Source organism: Tachyglossus aculeatus, chromosome 13, assembly GCF_015852505.1.
Source record: "Tachyglossus aculeatus isolate mTacAcu1 chromosome 13, mTacAcu1.pri, whole genome shotgun sequence".
NCBI classification, from domain to species: Eukaryota; Metazoa; Chordata; class Mammalia; order Monotremata; family Tachyglossidae; genus Tachyglossus; species Tachyglossus aculeatus.
This window is the reverse complement of record NC_052078.1, coordinates 9,551,868-9,573,781: the sequence shown is the minus strand read 5'-3', so window position 1 is coordinate 9,573,781 and position 21,914 is coordinate 9,551,868. Positions and strand designations below refer to the sequence as shown.

General features: G+C 41.4%; 1 protein-coding gene across 7 annotated transcripts in view; it reads right to left on the bottom strand.

The window, feature by feature from the left end:
- DYNC2I1 (dynein 2 intermediate chain 1) overlaps positions 1 to 21,914 on the bottom strand; it is a 45,223-nt gene that overhangs the window by 10,184 nt on the left and 13,125 nt on the right. For all 7 annotated transcript variants that reach the window (XM_038755519.1, XM_038755520.1, XM_038755521.1 and 4 more), the window contains 11 exons: positions 21,521 to 21,578; positions 17,067 to 17,132; positions 12,943 to 13,020; positions 10,988 to 11,192; positions 10,068 to 10,170; positions 8,315 to 8,444; positions 6,248 to 6,359; positions 4,534 to 4,628; positions 3,570 to 3,699; positions 1,495 to 1,667; positions 442 to 604 (listed from right to left, as the gene is read on the bottom strand). In XM_038755519.1, coding sequence (XP_038611447.1) covers positions 442 to 604; positions 1,495 to 1,667; positions 3,570 to 3,699; positions 4,534 to 4,628; positions 6,248 to 6,359; positions 8,315 to 8,444; positions 10,068 to 10,170; positions 10,988 to 11,192; positions 12,943 to 13,020; positions 17,067 to 17,132; positions 21,521 to 21,578 — 1,313 coding nt within the window. The remainder of the gene's footprint in view (positions 1 to 441; positions 605 to 1,494; positions 1,668 to 3,569; positions 3,700 to 4,533; positions 4,629 to 6,247; positions 6,360 to 8,314; positions 8,445 to 10,067; positions 10,171 to 10,987; positions 11,193 to 12,942; positions 13,021 to 17,066; positions 17,133 to 21,520; positions 21,579 to 21,914) is intronic.

Genomic DNA, 21,914 nt, shown 5'->3' with positions numbered 1-21,914 from the left:
ACTAATTTTAGCACTTGACAAAAACCCCAAAACAGCATACTCAATTTATTCACTGCTAATGATGATTTCTATCATTTCAGACTCAAGATGGTTGGGGTAAGTGCATCACTAAGCTATCCTATGCTTACAGTTTTTATGGTGCTGACGAATAAAAATACATAATGTCGGAGGATGTGGACCAATCACATATGTTATCTCTAGCTTGATAGTCGAATACATTTAGTCAGATCTACTAGGGTGTAAGTATGTAAGCATAGTATTTTAAGCTAGGTGTTACCTTCTTTCGGCTTTAAGCACCTTTTATCAACTGTGGTGTAATAAATGGGTTCTTAAGGGTTAGAGAAAGGTAATACACTTCTCAAATCGTTAACAGGAAATAATCTGTGCTTTGGCCTGAATGCCAGAGAGGTTAATGGAACTTAAAAGGCCAATCCCACTGACCAGTTGAAAATGTTGATGTTCTGAATATCCAATCGGAATCCTTTAACTTCAGATACTGATGAATCCTGGAGTCTTCGCGCAGATCCCAAACGATTACTGACCCATCCGTTGTTCCAGCAAACAATAATGTTGCTTTAAAAGGGCTAAAACAACAACATTTGACCTGAAAAGAAATCAAAGAGTTACCTGAGAAGAAGAAACACAGTGAGAACGCCAAGTAAAGCCCTAGGCCAACCCAATGTTTGGTTCCCCTCATTCATGCCCTGGTTTCTGCAGAAAGGTGGCTGACCTTCTTCCTTTCCAACTGTTGTGGAGGCCGTTCTGTTGCACCTGCCGGGGTTCCTACCAGGCTCTATTCATTCATTCATTTATTCAATAGCATTTATTGAGCACTTACCATGTGCAGAGCACTGTACTAAGCGCTTGGGAAGTACAAGTTGGAGGACTGCGTGGGTCCAGTAGGCCACTGCACGAGCCACTACTCCAAAGAGCAGCTTCATGGGAGATGGGGGGTTGGCGACTGAATTCACATCTGGCTGGAAGTACGGTCGCTTTCCCTCATCCGGCCTCCCCTGGTTTCCTCTACCGAGCCCTCCCCGATGGCATCTGTGTGCAGCCTTTTGCCCACTTCAAAATCCGAGGGGGCGCGGGAGGGGAGGTGCTCCAGCCAAAATAACTGTCTACCCCTGTGCTAGTGGAAACGTCACCGAGCGCCAACAGAGCCCTCCCACTGCGCTGAAGTGACAATGGCTGACAAAAATGGAAGGGAGAGGACGGGTTTGGGAATCCTCAGATCTAATGAAACAGACATCCCAATCCTCTAATCAGTGCTGCCTTTTCTTTTTTCCATTTGACTGCTGTTTTTTTCTCCTCTCTTTTCCTTCTCGTCGCCATCCAACTTCTTGGATTACGCAGCTCACCACACCCCTCTCCTTTTACTCAGGATGTGGTTTTCAGTTTGCAACAGTTAACTTTGACGTGCATTCATTCGCGGATTCATGAGTTTATACATTCGCTCACATAATTCACCATCAAGACAACATAACACTGTACCTTTGATTCACAGATTAAAATTTTCTGAGGACTGGAAGGCTGCCAAATATCCCATATGCACAGGATAAATTTCCTATCCAGTTTGACAGAGTAAGGCTTTTCGGGTAACTCATGGACAGAAACCAACATCTGCCTCTGAACTTCAGAGATATGTAAACTGGAGACTTTTCTACCTATGGAAGAAATGAAGGATAGCGTTTCTGACATGGAGAAAAACAAGTTCCTAAAATTAAACAAACAAAAAATTGAAAAGGAAATCCAAATTACTGCATGGTACTGCCAAAGCCTAGCATACCGTGGCTCATTAAACCATGAATAATAGTGTGGGTCAAGTCTCATGACCCAGACATACCTCTTCAATTCTTCCAACAGCCTACAGAAGGGCTGCAGTGTGGACATTATTCAAATCCCCCAACTGCTATATATCAAACTTTTGCTCTATTTATTACAAACTAATCCACTTCCTCCAGTATAGACTAACTCCCTTCAAATGCAAGGCATGCACATTTCCATACAAATCAATAATATAATGTTTCATTAAAATGACACTGAAGAAGGAAGTATAAAACCATATGTCAGCTTGCAGATGAGTTGCGGATCACCCGTGTAAACAGAGCATGGGCTTGGGAGACAGAGGTCATGGGTTCAAATCCTGGCTCCGCCACTAGCCTGCTGTGTGACCTTGGGCAAGCCACATAACTTCTCTGTTCCTCAGTTACCTCATCTGTAAAATGGGGATAGAGAGTGAGAGTCCCACGTGGTACAACCTGATTACCTTCAATTTACCCCACCGCTTAGAACAGTGCTTGGCACATAGTAAGCGCTTAACAACTACCATAATTATTATTAGTATTATTATTATGTCTGTGCTTGCGATGCATGGCATGCGACTTTTTGGATTTCTGCAGGCCCTCGGTCTCCATGCTGGGGCTATTGTTTGAGGACAGATCTCCAATCCTGCACACACATTTCCCTGGCTGCCTCCTACATCAACTTCTGCTTGCCAGTGTTCACATCCAAGGGCCAGACAGGTAACTTGCAAAGGCATGTCATTTTTAACAAGTTTTGATTTGAAGAAGGCTATAAAAACCTCACATCTTGGGCTCCATTTCAATCTCAGACATTTTGTCCATCTAAGCATTTTGCAAACAACACTATATGCTGCAACTGTTCTCAGGGGGATGAAGTGTCACATAAATTAAGTCAATTAGTAGACCATATATTAAAAAGTTTTTTGCCTCCAGGTCTTTGCCTTTTCAATAACAAACTATTATCCTGCTCTGCTCAATTGCCCTGTTAATTCAAAGTCAAGAACATTAAGATCAAAAAGTAGACCAGAGTGGACACTAAATCATTAAACATAAAAATGGTACAGGAAACATAAACCATAGTACTTACCTTAAATTAAAAAAATATTTATTTTATGACTCTCTGCTTCTCTGCTTTTAAATGAGCACATAAGAATAAAATAAATGATATAGAAGATCAGACCAGTGGACCTACCAGTGTGGCACACTGAATCTCCAACTTTGCCCCTAAGGGTATCTAAAGGACATTCATTCATTTACTCATTCAATTGTATTTACTGAGCACTTACTGTGTGCAAAGCACTGTATTCATTCATTCAATCGTATTTACTGAGAGCTTACTGTGTGCAGAGCACTGTACTAAGTGCTTGGGAAGTACAAGTTGGCAACATATAGAGACAGTCCCCTACCCAACAGCGGGCTCACAGTCTAAGCGCTTGGGAGAGTACAATATAACAATGAGCCCCCAACGAGCTTACAGTCTACACATCCATTTCTATCGTTGGAATGCTCTTTTTAAAATGCCTAATTTTTCCCTCCACTAATTCAAACATGATCACCCTCTAATGTGTTTTCCTCAAATATGTGAAAGAAGACTGACTTTAGTGAAATGAGATAAACAAAACCTCCTACAGCTTCAGTTGAGCTCTCAGAACCAGGGTGGGGACAAATACTGAAATAAGAAAAGTCACAGTTTATGTATTTTTTGTCTTTCATTGACTAAATCAGGTGAAAACCTGTTAAAACAGACAAATAATGTCATCTTACTGTGGAGGAATGGTAGATCCGTGTTCAACTGGAAGCAGCTATCGCTTATAGACAGGGTGTTTCCTTGAGGTCGAAGATTCCAGCTGGGTTCTGCTGCAGCTCGCTCTTCTTCTAGCAAAACAGCGATCACCTTGCAACATACACATGATTACACTGATTGAAGAAAAGAGAGGCTACCCTTATGTCTCAAATGTATTTGCCTTTTAATTTGAAATTCTTTTACCATGCTTTTCCTCTATTTTACTATTGTTTCCATCTGCTACAGTTTATTTCAATAGTTGCTAAAAGGAAATTTGAGACTTTCCTGAATAAGGTGTCTAGGATTTCTTTTCCCTAGCTGGGGCCTACAATTTTTTAAAGAAAAAAGGTCTGTCTGTGGGGTAAGGGAAGCATCACTTAATATCACGATACCAGAGGCCAGGTGGATTGAGACTATTTAGTGGACCACCAAGGCCTAAATCCCATTCTTTTTAAGAAGAAGAGAAAGTGGAGGAATCATTGCCTCTACAAGAGAAATGAAGGGCTGGGCTGTCCAGTTTATGAAATGTCACAGATAGTTCTCCAGTCACAAACCTTCACTGTTGATGGCATACCCTCAGCAGTCAGAACTGGGATTCAAACCCAGGGCTCCTGATTCCCAGAGGAGTGTTCTTTCCACTGGACTATCAGCAGGGCTTGAACATGTAGCAACAGTGAACCCGAAACACTGACATTTAGTTCCCTGGGAAATGCTAATGAACAGAGACCGCATTTGCACAAAGAAACGTAATGCATTCCTGCTTGAAAGAGGTACTGTGCAAAGCTTCGTCATGGTATTGCCAATTTATGGCCTCAAAATGGCACTGTCTTTCTCTATTCTGCTATCATGTGCTAGCTAAATAGCACACTAACATGTCACGCTCTAGCAGGAAGAAGTGATTTCATTTCGCCCACCTTAAATATTTGTAGAATGTAGTCATCATACCTTACAAGCAGCCTGGAGAAAGTTTGACAATCTCTGTGTGTCTATCTTTGGTACCAGTGCAGACTCAACAAGAGAATCCCTGTCATTTTTATTACCTAAAAAGGACATAAGGTTATATAATGGATCCCATCACCAGGTTAGCCCAGTACAACCTGTAAGAAGAATGTATAATTAATACAAAATGAAGAGTGGCATTGCATCTTCTAGATAACAGGGAGTTGTGAGGGGGGTAATGGAAAAATAGAAGAATTAGGTTCTAATTATTAATCTTCTCTATGGCTTTGGCCTCAGTTTCTCCTTTTAACAATGAGAAAAAATGTAAAATATAAATATTTAATAAGTTTAGAGAGCTTGGTACTTCACTATGGCTCCTGTTTCTGAAAAAAAAATTGATAATAATGCTAAAAATGGGGACTCTTTTGAGAAGTAAGAAATCACAGGACTATAGTTAAATGTCACGTTGCCATACATATCTATAATTTCTTTTTCTTATGGTATTTTTAAGCATTTACTATGTGCTAGGCACTATACTAAGTGCTGGGATAGATACAAGCTAGTCAGGTTGGACACAGTCCGTGTCCCCCATAGGGCTCACAGTCTTAATCCCCATTTTACAGACGAGGTAACCGACGTACAGGGAAGTTAGGGATTTGTCCAAAGTCACACAGCAGAGAAGTGGCAGTGTCAGGAATATAACCTAGGTTCTTCTGACTTTCAGGCCAGGGCTCTATCGACTAAGCCACACTGCTTCTCTGTTGCAGTTTTTTGCAGCTGGTAGAGGGGTTTTGTAGAAGCTTCATATTTTCATTGATGCTAGCCACATCCTGAAAATATCTAGTTGAACTCTGGACAAAATGTCAATCCAAGGAGCTCAATGTGCAATACATGTATGGCACGCTCCAAAAATATGGTGTCCCTTCCATCTCTCCCTCCCTCTTTTTACAATCAGGGAGATCGTGTTTTGATATATAAATTCATCACCTTCACAGAGACCTTCTAAGGTATTGGGGTCTTTAAAAGGGAAATGACTAAATAAACAAATAACAGAAAAACAGTCTCAACGAATACTATAGTAAGGAAACAACATAGAGAGTTATCTGGATTCCTATGACCGATATCTTTTTTCACTCATGTGTTCGGTTACATGATGAATGTACTTATTTCCCTTCTAGGCTGTGAGCCCGTTTGTGGACAGGGATTGTCACTCTTTATTGATGCATTGTACTTTCCAAGTGCTTAGTACAGTGCTCCACATACTGTAAGTGCTCAATAAATACAACTGAATGAATTTCCCCTTGAGATTATTCCTGAAATTGTTATCAGCCACAATCAGAGGAAGTATTTACCTTGAAAAAGGCTGTTGTTTATACTAGAATCCATGGTTGATATTCAGAGTGGGGGGTTGGGGGGGAGGTATACAGTCCAAAAGAGCGGGGCTTAACTACTCGGCTACAGCGAGGCTTATTTATAAATACAGGTTTAAAAGAAAATGTTTCATAATAAAAATACTCTAATAAATACATAAATACTAGCATGAGTTGTGATATTTTAAAGTACATTCAGTAGGTGCAAATTTACTATAAAGGTCAAGTCTGAAAGGAAAGATATAACACACAGGTGAACAAATTTGAAGCCTTTTTAAAAAGGGTAAGGGAAAAGGAAAGAAAATAAAATTATGCAAAACTTTGAATAATGAAACCAAAAGATAATTTACCTCCAGATACAAGACTACTTTCTCCTGGATGCTGTGTCCATGCTTCACTAGTTTCTATTTCTTTTGTCTGAATTTCTCTTTCAACATTATCTTCATTGCACTGAACATAAGCCTTAAGAATCAAAAACCAATTATTTGCATTTTCCCCCAAAGATTAGCATAACTCTTAAAATCCCCCCAAACTTAATACTATGCTAAGGAAAATAATCTTAAAACACAGTTAATACTGATATCCTTTTGGCTCAAAAATTGATTTGGGGGCAAGCTGTCACAATGACAGGGGAAAAGACAAAATCCATGTAGATTCCATATACAATTATTTTTTCATGTTAGGTTTGGATTAAATTGAATATAGTGTCCAAGAATCTGCTCAAATAATTCTGTGCTTATATTTCAAGCCTGAAAATGTTCTCTACCTAAAGGTAACCCCAATGCCTGCACTAAGTTGTTTTAAGTTGCTTTGTCAAAGCAAATTCTGCATTTTTACTTCTTCAAAGCAATGTTCTGAATAAAGGCAGCACTTCCAGATCCAGTTAAGAGAGGAATAAAATGAAACAAAGGGGTTAAGTCATTTACCCAAGGTCATGGTGAGTCAGTGGCACAGCGGGGATTAAAATTCTCAGGTTCTTGAATTTCATGCAGCCACTTTAATGAGCTATTCTGCACACAGAGAATTCTGAGATCTTTGAATGTAAATTGTTCTACTCATTCGGAATACGGCTACTCATATGTGGAAAATGGTTATCACACCTTTTCTGCTATTCCAAAGGAGTTTATCTAACCCTGGCCTAATATCTGACTTCAAATAATGGCTGAGTTTGGCTCAGCCTGCTGGACTGTGAAGCACGATTAGAAACTACCTTCAGAAGACGAAAGTGAGCTTTTGGCATTTAATAATCATTCAGTCGTATTTATTGAGTGCTTACTGTGCGCAGAGCACTGTACTAAGCGCTTGGGAAGTACAAGTTGGCAACATATAGAGATGGTCCCTACCCAATAATGGGCCCACAGTCTAGAAATAATCCCATGCAGATGCCTGGTAACATGTGGAGTATGTAAGCTAGGTATTAAGTTTCAGTTCTGGAGGACCTTTTCCAATCCTGAATTATTAGTGTCAGAGAATCTCATAATTCTTAACTAGTTTGGAAAGAAGGGATACAATGAGGTAATGAATCCTATGTAGGTCCCCCAGTCAGCACTGCAGCAGATTTCTCTCTGCTGACAGGGAGGCAGGGAGGACGACGTAATAAAAGAAGGGGCTGGGGGAGGATGTGTAATTTCTCAATTCTGAGGAATGTGGTACTTCTCAGTTAGGTGGTTTCTCCATGGGGCATGATGACCCAGGAGTCTTCCACCTGTCACATCTACCATGCCAGGGTATTACAATTGGTGCTGCAGACCAGGGCAACAAGGCTTATTCCTTCTTTTGAAAAGCAGTGTGGTCTAAGTGGATGGAAAACAGGACTGGGAATCAGGAGACCTGGATTCTAATCCTGGATCCAGCACTTCCCAGCCGTGTCACCTTGGCAAGTCACTTAACTTTTCTGTGCATTAGTTTCCTCATCTGTAAAATGGGCATTAAATACCCATTCTCCCTCCTCCTTGACTGTTAACCACATCTGAGAGAGGGACTGTGTCCGATCTGATTATCCTGTACCTATCCGAGGAATTGGCTCTAAGAAAGCACTTTATTTATTATTATTATTAATGTCATTGTTGTCATTATTATCTCTCTTCCCACTCCGGCCAGGCTACTGGGACTCTTCACCATCATGTTTCATCTACTCCATCCAATCCAACAGATAACCTCCACACTAAACATTCCATACCACCTCATTATTCTGCACACTACCCTCCAGTCTTCCCACTCTCTGCCCCCAATATAAAGTCTGAAAAAACATCCTCAGTACCACCGGTTGGCTAGAATATGTTGGGACACTTTTTATCCATATGCCAAATTAGAAAAGTTTGAAGAGATACACGGAGTTACAGTGAAAAGGTACAAATGAATTTCTTATTTGCATTTTTTTCATTTACCCTTTTTAATGCCACAAATTATCCACTCACCTGCTTAGTGTTTCTTTTGCCAAAGTTTCTGATATACATGTCATATTCATTTACCGGAGGCAAATCCAAAAGAGAGAAACTGACTGAAAAATCCAAGTCAATTAGTCGGAGCAGCTTTGTGCTGCGTTTCCTTTAAAATGAATAATCAAAACAAGAAAGAATTAAGTTGCATTATTTATCAATCACTTGTATTTATTGAGCGCTTAATGTGTAGAGCACTGTACTAAGTGCTTGGGAGATTACAATATAAATGCACTTATGTACACCCTCCTTAGCACTCATTTATATATGTCCACTCAATTTATTTATCTGACTTATCTAACTGTAAATATTTTTAGGTATGAATCCCCCACTAGAATGTAAGCTCCCTGGGGGCATGGAAAGTGTCACTTCATTTTTGCACTTTCCAGGAATCAGATACAAAAATATCACAACAACTGAGCATCCATAAACACCACCACTACTACTACTGCTATTACTACTAGTAAAACATTCAAATTTGACATTTTTATTATATAGTACTTGCATTTTAACTCCTTTACAGCATATCCAACTCTTATTAACACTAAGGATCATGCCTTAATCCATATTTGAAATGGAGAAATAAAGAATTTCTTTACTGTGATTACTGAATGCACTGTCTTAACATTTCACTATCTAGAGTAAAAGCACCACAAACATAAAAATGATGCTTTCTCCTGGCAAGCTGTCTGTGCTGTTCCATTGCCAGTATTATATAATGTCTCAAACATAGCATTCTTTTCTCGGAGAAGATTAAATGCCTTCTTATATGTACTTGCAGAACGCAGTCACGAACATGTCAAATTTCTTACATGGCCATCTCAAAGCCTATTTTTTCCAGAAGTCTAACACTAGCTATTAGCTTTCTTGCTGCTTCTTCAAGACCGGATTAATAAAACTCACTGAAAAATACTGCATCACTCCATTAGTGATGGGAAATGGACATAAGGACACTGATCAACTCTGTCATCATCAGTAATACCATCATGGAGCAATCTTATGGGATCCATGGACTTCCCTGGCTAGCCAAAACTGGGTAAAAACTGAAAAAGCTTTGCTGTACTGGTGGTATCAAATGCTTTGAGATAGAAGAGTATAAGGAAGTACTCAATGATTTTCCCTGCTTTTCTTTATTTGCCTGGCCGAAAAGATCACGTCCTCTATTCCACATAGAGTGCTAGAGAGATACTATGATTCTGAGAATGCAGCAAGATATCATGCCAAATAGTCACTAATAATGAAAATAGTAATGTTTTTGAGACATTGGGGAACTTCTTCAAAACTCTGTTGTGGAACCACAGTAAACCCAATCATCTCTGCTTAAACATTCTCAGCCAGAACGTCATTAAGTTCAGGAGTATATTAATCTTTTGAATCTTGACAGCAGTGGAGATGCAAATTAAAAGAAAAGCTATTCTGTTTTGCTTGTTTCGCTCTAGAAATCAGGTTGATACTTGCAGTACCACTCATGTCTGAAACGGAATGTTAAATTACATAATTATATGAACACAGTAGGAAAATATAACTGCAAACCTTTAAGTTATAAAGCATATTGGCAGGGAATGTGTCTGTTATTTGTTACATTGTACTCTCCCAAGCACTTAGTACAGTGCTCTGCACACAGTAAGCTCTCAATAAATACAACTGACTGACTGACATTATAAAAAAAGGAGTATCTGGGGACAAATTAAAAGACTGCAAGTCACCTGCTGAATTTATTAATGACACTTACTTTTGTTTAAGGGCCAGATTTCGACTAACTTGCCGCTCTTTAGCTGTTACAAAATCCATGAGCAATCCACAAAGAGAACCTCTGGAAGGAGAATCTTTTCCTTCTAGATGACAGAAGAAAACAGTTTTAGTAATTAAAAAAACCCCAAAAACTTCTGAAAAAACAGATGAGACCTAGAAACAAATGAGATTATTCATGGCACATTGCACAATCATATCCATGACATTTTAAAAACAGGGCTTTAATTCAATGATGCCAGGACTGGAAACGGAACTGAATCTTAAGCGCTTCAGCTGAGCTTTAATGGAAAATCAATAGGAATTCTGAGTTAAGACATTTCCTTTTGACTCACAGGAAAGTCTACAGCAGTTTCCAGCAATTTCAGGATGTGATAATGTTGAAACTGAGTCAGTAGAATAATGCTCTTGTGTCTTGCTAGGGGGACAGCATTTGGATTCATTCATTCAATGGTATTTATTGAGAGCTTTCCGTGGGCAGAGCACTGTTCTAATCACTTGGGAGAGTACAATATAATAAACAGACACATTCCCTGCACACAACAAGCTTACAGTCTAGAGGGGAAGATTGGATAGCACTGGGTAGGAGAGATTCAGGGCCCACAGCTCTGTACAGTTAGTTCCCAACAGGCCCCACTGTCTTCATTACCACCAAGGTGTTCTGTCCCAACCCCACCCCGAATAAATGCCAACAGAATTGACCAGTGACTTTGACAACTGATGAGCCCAGAAGACATGACACCGTCATAAAGCTAAAGTGTTCTTTCAACACTGAACATAGCTTGGTGGGCAAGGAATGAAATACTGATCGAGACAGCATCCACCATTAGATCCTTTGTGCCCAAATAGTTTGTAGTTTGGGAAAAACCTTTGGAAGTGCTTCGTTCGGTTCCTGCTACATACCCATTCTTGGTTCCCTTTCAGGTTCAGTTTGAACTTGTTTCAAAGGTAGGGCATGAATAATCCTTTGGTTTTCTGCATTAATTGCTCTTTGAATTTCCTCTATTTGTATTTTTTTGGCTAAGGGAATTTCTTCTTTTTTTTCTTTACTCTCTTCTTCTTCCTCCTCCTCAGCTTCATCAAAATCATCAAAATCGTCTTCATAGTCCTTCAAGAATACAAAATAGTTGTAAAAAAACTAATTGTTAGGGATCCACCTTAGTCTAGAAAGTCCAAGGGACCTTGAAGCCACTCTGGATTACAGGGGTAGACTGGAGTGGCCAGTGACTCAAAATTACAACATCTAGATATTGCAGCTGACTGGCATGAGGCTAACCAGGCTTCCAGTTGCCCTTGAGGAGTGGCACATTGGCAAACCTCATGAATTTCTTATCACTGGACACTCTAAACAGAAGACACTTAAAATAGTTGGGCTAGTATCTGTCATAATAAGAACAATAGTCAAAGTGATAAATGAGTATTTTGAGTGTATACACACAAATGACTTTGGACACAGTACATTTGCATTTGGATTACATTTTATGACCAATTCAGCCAATTCATGTCTTCAGGTTAAGTCAAAAGAACAGCAAGGAGTTGGGAAGTAATACTGTTTCCAGATAGTTATCAAAGAAGAACTAAAGACAAGAATAAGGTATGAAAAGCTGATATGGAATTCTTGTTATTGAATCTCATTCATTCATTCATTCAATCGTATTTACTGAGCGCTTACTGTGTGCAGAGCACTGTACTAAGCGCTTGGGAAGTACAAGTTAGCAACATATAGAGATGGTCCCTACCCAACAGTGGGCTCACAGTCAAGAAGGGGGAGACAGACAACAAAACAGAACATATTAACAAAATGAAATAAATAGAATAGTAAATATGTACAAGGAAAATAAATAGAGTAATAAATCTGTACAAACATATATAAAGGTGCTGTGGGGAGGGGAAGGAGGTAAGGTGGGAAGGATGGGGAGGGGGAGGAGAGGGACAGGAGGGAGGGTGCTCAGTCTGGGAAGGCCTCCTGGAGGAGGTGAGCTCTCAGTAGGGCTCTGAAGGGAGGAAGAGAGCTAGCTATGCGGATGTGCGGAGGGAGGGCATTCCAGGCCAGGGGGAGGATGTGGGCTGGGGGTCGATGGCGGGACAGGCGAGAACGAGGCACGGTGAGGAGGTTAGCAGCAGAGGAGCGGAGGGTGCAGGCTGGGCTAGAGAAGGAAAGAAGGGAAGTGAGGTAGGAGGGGGTGAGGTGATGGACAGCCTTGAAGACGAGAGTGAGGAGTTTTTGCCTGATGCATAGGTAGATTGGTAGCCACTGGAGATTTTTGAGGAGGGAAGTAACATGCCCAGAGCGTTTCTGCACAAAGATGATCCGGGCAGCAGCGTGAAGTATAGATTGAAGTGGGGAGAGACAGGAGGGTGGGAGATCGGAGAGGAGGCTGATGCAGTAATCCAGTCGGGATAGGATGAGAGATTGAACAAGCAGGGTAGCGGTTTGGATGGAGAGGAAAGGGCGGATCTTGGCAATGTTGCAGAGGTGAGACTGGCAGGTTTTGGTGACGGATTGGATGTGAGGGGTGAACGAGAGAGCGGAGTCGAGGATGACACCAAGGTTGCGGGCTTGTGAGACGGGAAGGATGGTAGTGCCATCAACAGTGATGGGAAAGTCAGGGAGAGGGCAGGGTTTGGGAGGGAAGATAAGGAGTTCAGTCTTGGACATATTAAGTTTTAGATGCTGGGCAGGCATCCAGATGGAGATGTCCTGAAGGCAGGAGGAGATAGGAGCCTGGAGGGAGGGAGAGAGAGCAGGAGCAGAGATGTAGATTTGGGTGTCATCAGCGTAGAGATGATAGTTGAATCTCATTCTGTTACTCAAAAATAAGTAGTAGCCAAGAAGAATAATATGATTTTGCACATACTTCAAAATCATCTTCATAATTTTCATCAAAATCATCATTAGCACCATTTTCTGAATTGATATCTTCCTTTTCTATATCCTTTGGAAGTAAGCATAACAACTGATTAAAAGCAAGAAAGGAGATTGATAATATGTATCTGAAAACGGCAAACGGTTTCATCAAAAGGTTTCTGGAGAATTTAATTAGATCTTTTGCTTTAGCAAATACAATTCAAATTTCATTTAGAAAAAATATATTTCATTTATGGTAATTCTGCCTTATTTGATGTTGAATAAGGCATGCAAAATGATACTAATAAGACTGTTCACAAAATTGAATGAAGGTGGAAATGTCAGCTATTATCATATACTAGAGAAAATAATAATAATAATAACAGTAGTATTTGTTAAGCACTTACTATGTGATAAAGCACTGTTCTAAGCTCTAGGCTAGATATAATTTACCCCAGGCAGAAAAGAAGATCTCACTGAAGAAGTCACAAAATATCAAATTCAAATTGGAACTTGAAGAGGAATTTGTGTAGCTAGAATATGACTAAATTTTGAATTTGGAAAGATCCTGCAGTTCATGCAGTAAGTCTTAGCTGACAGACCACAGTTGGCTAAGAAGAAAGCCAGTCAGCTAGAATGCCCCACAATGTACCTGGTCAAAGTCATCTGGGAGTAGATTCTATTTTAAACGTATAATGCCTTCAGATTGATAAGAAAAATTTTATTACATTTCCTTTCACGTTTTGCTAATTATTTATGACTTTTCGGACAAGAATGTACCAGTTACAAAATGGGCTGGTTTACTGTCAAGAACGGTCAACTCAAAGTGAAAGATTCAATAAATCTGATCCACATTTTGGGACTAAAGAGATTATGTGACTGAGTCGGCTTTATTTGCATGCATGCTTCTGTTGTAAAAAGGGAGAAAACAGGTCTCTGATTATATGACTCTCTTTCCGGTTATGTAAATTTCTATTTAGTGGGTAACCTTCTTGTTTACGCTGACCTTTGCAGTGGCCCTGTGAGTAGGAAAATACAGTAAGATACACTACCCTTTCTGTGAGCGGCTGGATGCCTGAGGGCCTCACAGATTTCCACCCAGCCAAGCCTTACCCACAGGATTCCTTCCCTTTTTTTAAAAAAAAATGGTATTTGTTGAGCACTTACTATGTGCCAGGCACTGTTCTAAGCGCTGGGGAACATACAGATTACAGTGAGGGGTACATATGGATTACAGTGAGCACTGCACTAAGCACTTTGGGGGAAGACAATATGAATTTCAGGGTGCTGGGGTATTCCATCCACAAAACAGAGACTCTAGGAAAGGCTGGCAGCCTAGCTGGAAGGAAGCTGTCACAGCAACTCCCTCTAATTAAGGAATGGGAGGTTGCTGACACCAGAGAGGAGCTCCTAAGGAGTATCCAAGAGGAAGAGGAAAGTGGAGGAGGAGGACGTGGAGGAGAAGGAGGAAGGATTGTATTAACTAAGTACTTGTGTGCCAGAGCCCTGAATTAAGGACTAGAAAAGAATAACATGGGTGGGAATTAGGCACAATGCCTGGCCCTCAGGGAGTTTCCAAACTAAAAATAAAAAAGGAGAGAGGGAACTGGCAACAGACCCATAAGGAAAGATGAAGCAAAACACTAACATTAAAAAAAAAAACAAAGATCTATAGGATGACTGCGGCTAGAGGTGAAGAACTTCAGGCTCCTGGTAGCTCAGAGTTCATCTTTCCTTAGTTGTGGTCTCCCAAGGAATCTCATGAATTTCTTTGTGTGCATACAAAATCAAAACTTGACATTTACTCTAAAATTAGAGTCAGGAGGCGAGCCAGCTTTAATACGGAAATATAAAGTTTTGCTCACACCCTATCCTTATCTTAGTCTCTAGGAATAAAGACAGTATCATTTCGTGCTTCCTTCAAGAGTTTTCCTGAAGTAAAATAGTTACGGTTATGAAACACAGCCTGGTGTTTACCTGATTATTTGAGTATGTTAGTTTAATCAGCACAGGCTACTCCAGAAATGTTTACCACACCAGAGTGGAGCCAAGGAAGCCTGCACCACTGCCTCTTTTCTTTTTAAGCAGAGGGAATTATTTCTGTTTTAATTAATCAGTAACTTAAGATCTTATAAATACAATACTTCCCTTTATTATTTGATTAATTTTTTTTAATCTTTCCAATCGCTGGCATGCACCATTGAGTCTCTCAGAGTACTCTCAGGCAGCTAGAGTTACGAAGAGTAGCCCAAGAAGAAAAGGCACAACTATGCAGGTTGCTGGGTAAATATAAGAATCGTCTCAATTGACCTTCTGGAGTATCATAAGTAAATATGAAATTTTGTGTTTCAGAACCTTTAATCTTATTACTTGAAAACCCCTTAGAGGGTGCTTGCACTTCTTCACTTGGGTTACTTTGCAAGCCAAATTAAATGTCAGTGAGCCTGACCCACACTCATCCACCCACCCAAGTGCTAAGAGGTCATCCAAGGAAAGCTGGGAGTCATGTGTCCTAGGTTCTGCCACTGGCCTGCTGTTTGGCCTTGGGCAAGTCATTTGCCCTCTTTTGACCACTTTCCTCATCTGAAAAATGGGACTAACAACACTTGCTCTCCTTCCCTCTAAGATTGCCCTCTGTGGGACACGGACTGTTTGAATGCTATTTGTTAAGCGTTAACTATGTTTCAAGCACTGTTCTAAGTGCTGGGGTAGATACAAGCTAATCTGTTTGGACACAGTCCATGTCCCACATGGGGCTCAGAGTTTTAATCCCCATTTTATTGATGAGGTAACTGAGGCCCAGAGACGTGAAGTGACTTGCCCAAGGTCACACAGCAGACAAGTGGCGGAGCCGGGATTAGAATCCAGCTCCTTCAGACTCCCAAGCAGTGCGCTATCAATTAGGCCATGCTGCTTCTCATTTTATCTGCATCTTAGCTGCTTAACTGCACCTATTTCAGTGCTTGGCACCTAGTAACTGCTTAATCAATTCCATAATTATTATTACTATATGCTTTTTTTCCTGTTCATAACAGCAGGTGACGGTTGGCACACTTTGAGAGCAAGGGAACCATTACAGTGGACACTGCTGATTTTCCACCACCAATTCACTGCAACTGTAAGAGCTAAATTAGGCAGTAATAGAGCTGTCGGCAGGTCAGAATGCCACTGACCTAGATGGAAATTCTCCACATAAAGCAGGGATATACTAGGGGAGCTAGAGATATCGCCATCACCCTGAATAGACAAACCAACCAAAGGAGCTTCACTCAGACTATGCCTTCAGCACTGTACAGGAAAATTTTTGCAAAGCATTAAACCATTACTTTGCGGTGACCTGCCTCCAGAACTTGTCTTGTAAGAGGAGGACACTGAACAGAGCTGGGGGCTATGAGCAAGGATAATGGACCAGAATTAACAGGAAAGTACACTTTGGGGTACTGCAACTCTTCTATTAAATGGAGGACCACTCCCCAAATTACGTGCTTTTCAAAACGCAAAGCCCTTTACATGTTTTCCTCCTACAAAGTTCAAACAAAAATGTTAGTTCCTGACAAAAAGAGGCTTTAGCTCTGGGAGAAGTGTGCAGAGACGATAATGATAATAAGAATAACCACGATAATAATAATAATAATGGTTGTTAAGCATTCACTACATGTCAATCACTGTACTAAGTGCTGAGGTAGAGACAAGATAATCAGGTCCCACATGGGGCTAAGTAGGAGGAGAACAGGCATTGAATTCTCATTTTGCAGGTGAGGGAATTGAGGCCCAGAGAAGTGAAGTGACTTGCCCAAAGTCACACAGCAGGTATGTAATAAAGCTGAGATGAGAACCCAGGTCCTCTGACTCCCAAGCCCATGCTCTTACCACTAGACCACACTGCTTCTCAATTTGATTACATTTCCACCTTCATTCAATGTTTCAGATTGCGTTTAGGAACACCAAGTATTTTCAATCTGGTAAAACTGTAAGTTTCATAGTATATAAAAATCATTTTCAGTATTCTTAAAAAAGGAAGATTTTATATTAAGCCTCATTTTTAAAAACCTTTGAATTTCATTGGGGGCATATGTTTTTGAAAGATATTCTCCAGGAATGAAAACAATGTGCATAAATAGGCATTTTCCTTACATCAGCTTCATCACTGGCTGGCTTCTGGGCAGATGTCCACACTGACATATGCTCTTCTTGGCTGGGCTAATGTAACAGAACATAAAAAAAATTGCGAGGTGGATTTGAATGTCAAAAGCTGGAAGCCATTAGACTTAACTATAAGAAAATAAAGTTTCTTTCAAACATAAAATCTCTGCCAGACAGCACAATCTAAAGCAATGCCAGTGTCTGAAACCAATCTAACACTTAATGTACCATTTCTGATCATTAAAAACAAGATGCTTTCCTGTAGACATACATTCATGGAAATACTATTTAGATATGTATACGAGAGGAAATTGCAAAGAAGCTTTGGTACCTGTCACATTGCCGAAGCTCAGAAAAATCCAACTAATTATAAGCATGTCCAAGTCAAATGGGAAGCAGCATGGACTAATGAAAAGAGCCCACACCTGAGAGTCAGAGGACCTCAGTTCTTATCCTGGCTCTGTCAATTGCTTGTTGTGTGATTTTGGGCAAGTCTCTTAATTTCTCTGTGTCTCAGTTTCCTCACTTGTAACAAACACAGAGAAATGCTTGCAGGAACACAAAAAAATTGCAAGGTGGATTTAAATGTCAAAAACTGGAAGCCATTAATTTAGACAACTATAAGAAAACAAAGTTTCTTTCAAACATTAAATCTCTGCCAGATGGCACAATCTAAAGCAATGCCAGTGTTCGAAGCCAATCTAACACTTAATGTACCATTTCTGATCACTAAAAACAAGATGCTAAATAGTATTTCCATGAGTGTATATCTGCAGGAATAGTTTCCTTCCAGGAAGTATTTGATTCTCCCTTGCAAATCACGGGCCCAGATAATAACATGAACTGTAAGGGAGAAAATGTAAAAGCCAGTTAGTGAAAAGTTCTTTGGAATTCACAAGAAGAAGCTAAGTGCTTACTATGTGTCAAGCACTGTACTAAGCGCTGGGGTAATCAATCAATCAATCAATTGTATTTATTGAGCGCTTACTATGTGCAGAGCACTGTACTAAGCGCTTGGGAAGTACAAATTGGCATCACATAGAGACAGTCCCTACCCAACAGTGGGCTCACAGTCTAAAAGGGGGAGACAGAGAACAGAACCAAACATACCAACAAAATAAAATAAGTAGGATAGAAATGTACAAGTAAAATAAATAAATAAATAAATAGAGTAATAAATATGTACAACCATATATACATATATACAGGTGCTGTGGGGAAGGGAAGGAGGTAAGACGGAGGGATGGAGAGGGGGACGAGGGGGAGAGGAAAGAAGGGGCTCAGTCTGGGAAGGCCACCTGGAGGAGGTGAGCTCTCAGCAGGGCCTTGAAGGGAGGAAGAGAGCTAGCTTGGCGGATGGGCAGAGGGAGGGCATTCCAGGCCCGGGGGATGACGTGGGCCGGGGGTCGATGGCGGGACAGGCGAGAGCGAGGTACAGTGAGGAGATTAGTGGTGGAGGAGCGGAGGGTGCGGGCTGGGCAGTAGAAGGAGAGAAGGGAGGTGAGGTAGGAGGGGGCGAGGTGATGGACAGCCTTGAAGCCCAGGGTGAGGAGTTTCTGCCTGATGCACAGATTGATCGGTAGCCATTGGAGGTTTTTGAGGAGGGGAGTAATATGTCCAGAGCGTTTCTGGACAAAGATAATCCGGGCAGCAGCATGAAGTATGGATTGAAGTGGAGAGAGACACGAGGATGGGAGATCAGAGAGAAGACTAGTGCAGTAGTCCAGACGGGATAGGATGAGAGCTTGAATTAGCAGGGTAGCGGTTTGGATGGAGAGGAAAGGGCGGATCTTGGCAATGTTGCGGAGCTGAGACCGGCAGGTTTTGGTGACGGCTTGGATGTGAGGGGTGAATGAGAGAGCGGAGTCGAGGATGACACCAAGGTTGCGGGCTTGTGAGACGGGAAGGATGGTAGTGCCGTCAACAGAGATGGGAAAGTCAGGGAGAGGACAAGGTTTGGGAGGGAAGACAAGGAGCTCAGTCTTCGACATGTTGAGCTTTAGGTGGCGGGCGGACATCCAGATGGAGATGTCCTGAAGGCAGGAGGAGATGCGAGCCTGGAGGGAGGGGGAGAGAGCAGGGGCAGAGATGTAGATCTGGGTGTCATCAGCGTAGAGATGATAGTTGAAGCCGTGGGAGTGAATGAGGTCACCAAGGGAGTGAGTGTATATTGAGAACAGAAGGGGACCAAGCACTGAACCTTGGGGAACCCCCACAGTAAGAGGATGGGAGGGGGAGGAGGAGCCTGCAAAAGAGACTGAGAAAGAACGACCGGAGAGATAAGAAGAGAACCAGGAGAGGACGGAGTCTGTGAAGCCAAGGTCAGATAACGTGTTGAAGAGAAGGGGGTGGTCCACAGTGTCAAAGGCAGCTGAGAGGTCGAGGAGGATTAGGACAGAGTATGAGCCGTTGGATTTGGCAAGCAGGAGGTCATTGGTGACCTTTGAGAGCGCAGTTTCCGTGGAATGAAGGGGACGGAAGCCAGACTGGAGGGGGTCGAGGAGAGAGTTGTTGTTGAGGAATTCTAGGCAGCGCGTGTAGACAACTCGTTCAAGGAGTTTGGAAAGGAATGGTAGGAGGGATATGGGACGATAACTAGAAGGTGAGGTGGGGTCAAGAGAGGGTTTTTTTAGGATGGGAGAGACATGGGCATGTTTGAAGGCAGAGGGGAAGGAACCAGTGGAGAGTGAGCGGTTGAAGATGGAAGTTAAGGAGGGGAGAAGGGATGGAGCGAGAGATTTCATAAGATGAGAGGGAATGGGGTCAGAAGCACAGGTGGCCGGAGTAGCACTTGAGAGGAGGGAGGAGAGTTCCTCTGAGGATACCGCTGGGAAGGATGGGAGAGTAGCAGAGAGTGTTGAGAGCCGGGGGGTTGGAGAAAGGGGGGAAGGGACTTTGGGGAGGTCGGACCTGATGGATTTAATTTTGTTAATGAAGTAGGAGGCCAGATCGTTGGGGGTAGACACAATGTAATCAATTCGGTCATAGTCCCTGCCTTACACAGGGCTTGCAGTCTAAGCAGGAGGGAGAACAGGCACTGAGTCCCCACCTTACAGATGAGAAAACTGAGGCACAGATGAGTTACATGATAGGCCTTAGGTCATACAGCAGGGAAGTAGAGGGGCTGGCTCCTCTGACTCCCAAGGCCATGCTCTATCCACTATGCCACACTGTTTTCATATTGCACACTGTCTTCTGGGTTCTTTTTCCATCAGAACTGGAGCACAGTAAACAGAATTTGGGAGCAGTGAGGATCTTGGATTGCTGAAAGGGGTAGAAGAGAAGCCACGCTGGCTCAGAGCCCTATTAAACAGCTCTGTTCTCGTCCCCAGTTTCTCCCAAAACTGGTGATGGCTTGTTACTATTCAGTGCCCTTAAATAGAAAGCTTATCCTAGATCGGTGAACATTTAACTCAGAAATTAAAACCCTCTGAGAGTACATTTTCAGTTTCCCTCAGTGAATAGTTTCAAGTCTGTTTGATACTTTAGCCTTTCCATATACGGCTAGGAAGAGTTACATCAGTCAGCTCAGGATCCTGAAAAACAAGTTTTCAGTGGGAGTCGTGTTTTCCCTAACAAAGTCTCCTAGCTTTTTGACAAAAATAATCAACTCTTCCACCTTTCAAAATCAAAAGCTGAATACTTTATAAGTTTATAATTCAATCCTCTTCCAGAAAAGTTGAATCTTAACCCCAGAATGATAAATTACTTCTTGCAGGAAAAACATACTATAGCTTCAGTGGCATCTGGCCTTCCAGGAAATGCTTTCTCTCAAAGCAGGAAGAAAGGAGTAGAACAATAGCCAGAAAAGCACAACTGATAGTCACTGTCATTTAAATGCAGAAGTCTTGTTAAGATATGAAAATCAAAACACTGTGTCCGTCATTTACACAGTACATTCACAATATTACTCAGGATTTGAAATACCTTCAATTTTGTGTAAATGATTCTTCTTCCAAGCCTATACTGTTGTTACTTTGCTGTAAAACTGTACATTTTGTTTGACTGCATGTTGTTGCCGATTCCCGTTTACTTCGGTACCTTGATCTCGCCTCTCACCTTCAACTCCTTGGCCACATTCTCCCTCTGGCCTGAATTCCCTCCCTCTTCATACCTGACAACTCGTCGTCGCCCCATCATCAAAACCCTACTAAAATCTCATCACCTCCAAGAAGCCTTCCCTGACTAACCTCTCATTTCCCAACCCTTTTGGGCCTCTACCCCTTAAGTACTGTTACTCCACCTCAAATCCCAAGAAGTTATATACGTAACCTTCCTTTCTGCTCCTTCCCTGTTTCTACTAGATTGTACACTTTTTGAGGGCAGGGATCGTGTCTACCAACTCTATTGTACTGTCCTCTCCCAAGCAGTTTAGTAAGTACTCAATAATTACCATTGATTAATAAAATCCATGGATTCTAATATCCCAAAGTGAAATATTTTACCTTTTTTCTTGTATCTTTGTTTTCTTTTCCAATGTCTTTTATTAAATTCTGTATATTCCTACAAGCCAACAGAGATTATCATCAAAAAAAGGTTGTTTTAAAAGCAAGATCATTCTACCTACCAAAAAACCCTCTTCACATTTTGAAAAGGTGAAATGAAAATGCCCAAACAGAAAGCTATCATAACCAAAGTGGTCAAGTGCTTTTTCTGCTCCACTAGAAAATGTATACTGAAATATTCCCAAATTTTAAATATTTCAACAAGCATTCAGGCCAAGGAAATTAAAAATGGCATATATGGATTTACGTGGAAAGATGCTTGCCCTTCTTCTGAATGAATGAATTTGAACTCTCTCCTTGGGAAACTCTTCCAGGGGGGACAAGACCTTACAGA